General features: G+C 37.4%; 1 protein-coding gene across 1 annotated transcript; it reads right to left on the bottom strand.

The window, feature by feature from the left end:
- Positions 1–5,705: 5,705 nt before the first annotated feature.
- On the bottom strand, positions 5,706–7,868 carry LOC143620671 (NAC domain-containing protein 7-like). Its single transcript, XM_077092310.1, has 4 exons — positions 7,821–7,868; positions 7,181–7,373; positions 6,763–7,041; positions 5,706–6,420 (listed from the first exon to the last, which is right to left on the bottom strand). Exons 2-4 carry the CDS (start codon positions 7,338–7,340, stop codon positions 5,822–5,824), a joined length of 1,038 nt encoding a protein of 345 aa, XP_076948425.1. The 5' UTR covers positions 7,341–7,373; positions 7,821–7,868; the 3' UTR covers positions 5,706–5,821.
- Positions 7,869–8,178: the final 310 nt, after the last annotated feature.

Genomic DNA, 8,178 nt, shown 5'->3' with positions numbered 1-8,178 from the left:
TCTTCTTCAAGGAAGTAGCCCTTCCTCCTGATAGAAATCGTATTTGTATCAGGATGAAAGAAGTAATAACCACTTTTGTAGTAGTATCCGACGAAAAAAACTTTTTCGTCGCGGGGATCAAGTTTGTCATCAGACTCACTTGTGATATAAGCATCACATCCCCATACTCTAAGATAAGACAATTTGGGTTTCTTTCCCTTATGCCATATCTCATATGGTGTTTTGTCTATCTTCTTAGTTGGAGCTAGATTGACAATGCGGGCGGCGGTCATAAGGGCGTAACCCCAAAAGGAGTGAGACAAGTTAGTTCTATACATCATCGATCGAACCATGTTTAGCAAAGTTCGATTTCTCCTCTCGCTCACGCCATTAAGTTGGGGTGTGCCAGGTGGAGTGAGCTGTGAAACAATTCCATGCTCTTTTAGATGAGTGATGAACTCTGTGCTGAGATACTCTCCACCTCGATCTGATCGAAGTATCTTAATGGTTTTATCAAGTTGTTTTTCCACTTCACTTTGAAACTCTTGGAACTTTTCAAAAGTTTCGTGCTTGTTTTTCATAAGATACACATAAGCGTATCGACTATAATCGTCGATAAAAGAAACGAAGTATCTTTCATGGTTTCTAGTCATGGTTCTGAAAGGTCCACATACATCAGTATGTATGAGTCCTAACAGATCACTTGCTTGTTCACTTTTATTAGTGAAGGAGTCTTTGGCGAGTTTGCCAGCTAAGCAAGATTCACAAGTGTTAAAAGAGTCCGGTCCTGTGTATTCAAGAATATCTTCGGATTGGAGCCTTTTAACTCTTGCCTTGCTTATGTGGCCAAGTCGGCAATGCCATAGAAAAGTATCATTGACACTAGTCTTGATACGTTTTGAAAGATGATATACGTTATTGTCAGGTTTAACATCAATCTCATAAATACCATTTCGAGGTTTAGCCTCAAAATAAAAGATATCATTTAAGTAAGCAGAAATAGCCATGCCATTAAGGACATACTTAAATCCTTGTTCAAATAACAAGGAAACTGAAATGATGTTTCTGGTCAAGCCAGGAGCATACAAGCAATTATTTAAAGGAAAAACTAGGCCAGATGGACAAGTAAAATGAAATACTCCAGTTGCCAGAACTGATACTCTCTTCCCATTTCCAACGATGAGTTCCATGCTGCCTTTATTCAGTTTCCTCTACTTCTCAGGCTCTTGCAAGACATTAACGATGTGGTAACCACATCTGGTATCAAATACCCATGTGTTGCTAGAGACAGTGAAAAGTTCAATAACGTATATGGAAATACCTCCAGAAGAGCCTTCACCATTGGCTCTCTTCTTTCTGATCTCAGCAAGGTGCTCGGGGCAGTTTCTCATCCAGTGCCCCATTTGGTTGCATTTGAAGCACTTGAGCTCCTCAAAGGGCGGCGGCTTTTTCTTTGCAACCACCTTATTAGTGTTGGTGGCAACATGGGCAGCAACAGTACCTTTCTTCTTGCCTTTTCCCTTAAAACCCCGATTCTTTGGTTTTGGCTTCTTGACACCAGCAGATCGAATCATCAGAACTTGATTGGTCCTAGAAGGAATGTTCATCTCAGCCGTCTTGAGCATGTTATGAAGCTCCGGCACTGTCTTCACCCAACCATTCATGTTGAAATTCATTACGAACTGGTCGTATGAGTTGGGGAGAGAGTTGAGAATGAAATCCGATGCCATCTCATCGGGCATGGGATAATCAAGTTTCTTGAGCTGATCGATGTGCCCTTTCATCTTTAGAACATGAGCACTGACGAGAAACCCCTCTGCCATCTTGCAACTGATGAGTTGTTTCATGGTGTCGAAACGTTCTTGACGGGCTTGTTTCTGGAACATGCCCTTGAGTTGCTCAAGCATCTCATAGGTACCAAAGTCTTCCAAGCCTTTAGCAAGCTCAGAAGTCATGGTGGCTAGCATAATACAAGAGACCTCAGCCGAGTCATCCTTATGCTTGTCAAGAACTTTTCGTGCAGCGGCTGTGTTGTTTTTAGGCTCGGTTGGAACAGGTCCATCGAGAACATACAGGCGCTTTTCCTTGGTGAGAACAAGTCTTAAGTTGAGGTGCCATTCGATGAAGTTGGTACCATTCAGTTTATCCTTCTCAAGGATAGTCTTAAGGGCGTAGGGTGAAATTTCGTTTGACGACATCTGATTAATTAAGCAAAAGTAAATTTAATTAGTATTTTCGACGTTGTAGTCATATTATTAATGACCCAATAACATTAATTAATTAGGAGTATGAGAATCTGGCTTCCAGTTATTAAAGGCAGCTGTAGCACACAACATTAATAAGTGGTTAGGCAGACTGACAACGATTGCCAATTGTGAATAGAGCACAACTCTCGGTTATGAGGCCTATAGAGACAACGATTGTCTATATAGTTACGTTTAGCCTCATCTTTGCCCACTTTAAGTCTCCAGACAGCTTTAGCACGTAACAGGAGAGTAAAATAATAGTTGTCCTAGTTCGTGACGTGTGAAAGGGCCGGATGTGTCAACGAAGTACTTTCACCTTGATGGGATAGGCTAGAAAACAAGTGCGGTGCTGTAGCTCCAAACACTCGAAATTTCGCAGTATGCCTCAAGTGTGACTTGTAGTAGGATTGGCATAAACTATTGGTTTTAAATTGGGATAAATTTTTAAAATTACCAAATATAGTAAAAGTCAAATTTTACTGTATTTATTACCGCGACGCATAGATGAACCATTTCATCTCTCAGGACACTTAGTTTTAAATAACCTATCAAAACTAAGTTTGTAGCGATACGACTAACCAATTTTAAGTTATAATAACTTATTAGTTTTGGAAATCAAAACGCTTTTAATTTGCAAAACAAAATCAGTTAATAAAATGTTTATTTTCCAATTTATTTGGTATTAGGTCGGTGATATTATAATCCTATTATAAACAAACCAAGCAACCACCAATAGCAAATAAAAAAAATATGTAAATCTTTTATGGCCAAAAGTTGATCGGTCTCGCTAGAGCCAATTAGGGAGACCGATCGGGTCAAGGGGTTCACAACACAAACAACCACAAGGATGGACTTCACGGTGCATCTCGTCGTCTTGTCCGAACTCCCACTAACTCCAAAAGGTCCTCGAGATCGTCCTCGGTTATCTTCGCGTCTTCTTAATTACAAATTTATAAACTAACAATAATATGTCCTATTACAAATTTGAACCATCTTTATGGCCAAAAGAAAACCGAAAATTAAATAATAACCCTTTTACAACTTTTGAACCAACCATATGGCCAAAACAAGCTCAAACACCAATCACAACCAAACAAACACATAGGTCGGGGCCGGATTTACACATTCAAAATAAACGAATTTCGGGTCGTTTTGACTTGGTCAAATAAAATAAACAAAACTTTGACCAACTCAAAATCACCCGAAAATAAATCTAGATCTATAAACTTTAAACGATTTAAAGTTTAAGATGTAGATCCGGTTTTAAACGAACCGGGATTGACTCGTACGTTGTAACCGCGGCTCTGATACCACTGTTGGGTTTCAACGGTGGTCCGAGACAAAACGGTTTAAACTATTTGAACCCGTTTTATATAATATTTCGTTTCGATAGTTATTAATCACATTAATAAGTAACCGAACCCAAAAACGCAGCGGATATAATAAATTAAAACGAATCATAAACCGAAACCCGAACCCGGATCCGATTACAAACGATACGAGTACGAATAAATAAACGACCATAGGGGGTATTCTATATACCTAGGTTATAAGAACCGGGAATACACCGAGGGGTTAACAAGAGATGCTATATGACACAATGAAACACCAAAGGAGAATCCCGGCGGCGGCAGAATTCCGGCAACCAATATGGACAGCAGCGGCGGCGGCGGGTGACTTCAATCAGATCCGGCAGATCTATGTTATGGTAGACGGCATCAAACAACAACAACAAGCAGTAGCAGCTTCAAAACACCAGAAAAGAGTTCACCGGAAAAACGAGCTTCGCCGGAGAAGACGAATCAGTCGCCGGAAAAACGATCCGGGAGGTTTTGGACATCGCCGGAGCTCTAAGGAGCTACGGTGGTGTTTGTGGTGGTTGAAGAAGGACTGCTAGTGGATTAGGTGTGTATATGGCGGCCGGATTAGGCTCACCGGAAAAGTGGCTCACCGGATTTCGGCGCCGGAAAGTAAAGGGCAGCTAGGGTTTGTTTTTGTTTTCCTTTTGGTTACCATAAATAGAATAATATACGTGTATTTATAGTAAACTAGTTTAGGGTTTAACAATTAAACCAACTTGGGCTTAAGCCCAAATAACAAACAAAACCTTTTAATCAATGTCCAGTCCATCTAATTAAACGTGTCGGGCCTAATTAATCTCTAAGTAGGCCATTATCTTGTTACCCACGGTGTAACTCTGTCCGGGTCACGTTCGGGTCGGTCACATTGACTTGACCCGAAACGTCCATAAAATCCAACAGGGGGAGGGGGGCTCAATTTTTTGGACGAAAACCGGTAAATTTACACTATGTACAAAATTTCAGACAAAAACGGGTTATAAACTTACACTACTAAGCAAATAAAGGGGGGGGGGGGGGTTCAGCCATACACTATAAGCGTCGCCCTTGCCAAGGGACACCATGTCTTGGTGGGGTTCAATTGATACAGTCATGCAACACTCTAACAAAGTCTTGGACTCTTGGTTATCATGGGTGGCAAATTAGTATAGCAATGGCAAGTAGCATTAGTAGCTGGTAATTAGTCACTACTGATTAGTGGTAAACTGATTGTCAATAATTAGTTGGTGCTAAACAACCGTAATAAATAGTAGTACGTAGTAGTAGTAATTGAGATCAACATTACTAACCGAGAGTTGTTAGCAACTTTCTAATGAATTTAAGTTTGTCCATGATTCAATTGATAATTGCACAAGTTACATTAACACCGTGAACTATCGTACTATTTCATGAATAGTCGTTATGATGGTTCTGTACTTATAAAAAGAAGATGTCCGGTCTATTTGAAACACAAATCAAAACTTCGTTAATTTTCCACATAAAATACACTCTCGCTCTTTTCAAAACTTCTTGTCTTATTCGATTACAGATTTAATACGCTTAAAATACTTTAATCTGAATGTGATATAATACACGATTCAAAATACACTTTGAAAATACGAAACTACAATTCCCTCTCTCTCCCTAGCTCTCACACAATCCAGTTATGTTGTGTTCCCGAGTCTCATTTAATCTGATGTGCGCATGTGTTAGTTGATTAACTAAAAAACTTTTCTATATCAAAGAGTTAAATAATTGTGTACATATTCATCAATAAAGTTGCATTTATATATATATATTGATTCTCGTTAGAGATTGAAGTAATATTATAATGATGGGTGGTAGAAATACAAACATGACCTTGAATATTAACTTTTAACATAATTAAAAGGTCTTTTATCAAATAAACAACAGTTTAATGAAATAACAACGCATGCAACTGCAGATTGTAGGCGTCATAATGAAGCCCACACACAACAGACAATGCTTTGATCCCAAGTAATCATAAAATACAGCAGCACCCCCATACCATATATTTGATGGTTTTAGGTACAATAGTACAAACCCATCAAACAAATTAATTGATATAGAGTACTAATTAATAAGGGTTTATATTTTATAATACTCTCTATGTAAAGTAAGTAATTAAACGATTTAATAAGGAACATGTAACACTTTAGGTCCTTATTATGTACAAGAAATAATAAGAGTTGTTAATAATTTCAATAATGCAAGATTAATTTGTATAATAATTTCCTTTCATTTCCATAGATCTATCCGGTCACCGTAGATGGAATCCGATGCATCTTCGGGTACAACGTCCATTTGTTCTTGTGCATTTGGGTAAGACTGATCATGATTTTCCTTAATCGAAACATCACCTTGGTTAAGTAATTGTGATGCAACATAGTTGTCAAGAACGCGCCAATCTGTCGGTTGATCGTTAAAGTTTTGGCCTTGATGTTGTTGAATGTTGTTGTTGTTGTTGTTATGGTGTTGTGTGAGCAAGGAAGGCTGTGAACTACTGCTTCCTTCGTTTATGTCGATGCCGTAAATAGGCATGGAAGAATTGCAAGTTGAGTGAAGTTTTGGACCCTCTAAAAGAGGGAGTTTGTGGCAATGACCACCTTGGGTAATCTGGTAATCTTGTAGATAATCTAGTTCTTTCTTGCAAGAGCCATAAGGGTATTGGTTATAAGCATTGTTACTTAAGTTGGATCGAATGTTGTTTTGCGTTGGAGAGTCGATTTCGGGCATGAATGAGGCTCTTTGATCATCATACCACATTGGTTCATGCTCACTTGCTCTCCTCATTATTGGTAGTCTTTTCTTGAACACCCTACACACCACCCATCCTTCTTCCTGTTTTTGAACAAAAAAGTTTGTGTTAAGGGACTAATTAACCTGGATAGCGGCGCAGCTTGTTGCTCGCTAACCCATCATCCAGATGTAGTTCGGTTTGTGTTTATATGTGTAAGAAATATATTAAAGATTTATTGTTATTTTCTTAGCTTAAAAAAATTAGTAAGGGTTTGCCAACTATAACCCCTAGAGCTTTGTCTAAGAGGTTAACTTAATTTTAACAACTAAATGATTTTGATTAACTTAGAATCCCAAAAAAAGAAAGGAATAATCTGAAATCTTTGATTCATAATAGTTTTTCAAGGGAAGAAAATTTCATTATAGCGTTTATCGATAACTTGCCTGTGTTGTGGTTGCATTTTCGTCCGTTTCAAGGCGATATTCATGCATGATCCAATCCGATTTTAGACCATTAGGCGCGCGGCCTTTATAAAAGACCAATGTCTTTCTCATGCCAACCAAGTCATTCTTAGAGTAAATAGCTTTATCCCTTCCGGTTGCCTTCCAAAATCCTGCCACAGTAGCTCTATTTGTGCGAGAACCCGTTGGGTACTTCTTATCTTTATGACTAAAGAAATACCAATCGTTTTGCTCTTCGGTGCCTAGCCTGCATAGTTCTATTTAAGTTCATTGGTTAGCATTGTTAGAAAGATGACGTCCTGAAACGCACACATTAACTTCTAGTGCCATGATTCATGGCATGCATAAATATGTATAAGAGCGAATAACAAAGTTTATGATGTTGTTAGTATATACCTTGAAGATCCCATGGCTCAATTTTATAAAGATCTACATCTCGAATGACATCTAATTCAATTGCGCTCGAGTTAATCTTTTTCCTAAGATAGTAATCCACAAGTTCTTCATCAGTAGGATGGAACCGAAAGCCAGGAGGAACTTGTGAAAACGTATTCATGTTTTCCACTTCGGTTTGGTGTTGAATTTGTACCTACAAGTAAATATTTGTCTTCTTGATCAGTTGATATCTTTCACAACTAACACACACACATGTAATCAAACAAAAATATTAAAATTTGTTCATATATTGATCATGCCTTGCAGTTTCAATTAACCATTTTAATAAAAGGAAACATATAATGATAGTATCCTTTCTCAATAGACATATATTGGTTAAAATTCAATCAATAACCTTTTTACATTCTACATATATAGAGAAAATTTGTTCATCACAACCAAAAAGGCTATAAACAAAAGCTAATTAAAAAAACCCTAGAGCTTCATGATGATGAAAATGATCAAGAACTTATTAGAAAAATAAAACATAAATAGACAAAGGCCAATTAGCAACATGTATCACTTGACAAAATAAATCACCCTTCATGAAATATGATCATATGCTACTTAAAATTTCAAGAACTAGCTAGAAAGTGCTTACAAACAAGATTGAAATCCGGGTGCGAAAAAGAAGTAAAATTCTATCTTTTTTGAAGCTCCTCCAAACAACATATGATAACTCAAATACCAATTAAAAAAACTAGGGTTTCAAACACAGGTTGATATATATATATATATATATATATATATATATATATATATATATATTTATCCTTGGGATTTGTACCTATTCTTGTTTTCCAAATGGTTCAGAGACTGAAGTAATAGGGTTATATATATAACAAGAGAAGATTGAAGATGAAATGAGATATAAAGGATGTATGTATATAGAGAGAAAAAAACATTAAGAAAGCCTAGTTAATGATGAGAGATGATGACATATGGGTAAGTAAAGTGTA

This window comes from Bidens hawaiensis, unplaced genomic scaffold (genome assembly GCF_021521415.1).
Source record: "Bidens hawaiensis isolate Kalapana, Puna unplaced genomic scaffold, B.hawaiensis_p1.1 tig00002631_1, whole genome shotgun sequence".
Lineage (NCBI taxonomy): Eukaryota > Viridiplantae > Streptophyta > Magnoliopsida > Asterales > Asteraceae > Bidens > Bidens hawaiensis.
This window is presented reverse-complemented; position numbering and strand designations above follow the sequence as displayed.

What these genes read in the sequence shown, in the direction of transcription:
- LOC143620671 (XM_077092310.1), bottom strand. Translation starts at nt 7,340, where the DNA reads ATGAATACGTTTTCACAAGTTCCTCCTGGCTTTCGGTTCCATCCTACT. An exon ending in TGAGCCATGGGATCTTCAAG is followed by an intron (nt 7,042 to 7,180) that starts GTATATACTAAC and finishes GAACTTAAATAG; the next exon opens with AACTATGCAGGCTAGGCACC. An exon ending in TGCAACCACAACACAGGCAA is followed by an intron (nt 6,421 to 6,762) that starts GTTATCGATAAA and finishes AAAAACAGGAAG; the next exon opens with AAGGATGGGTGGTGTGTAGG.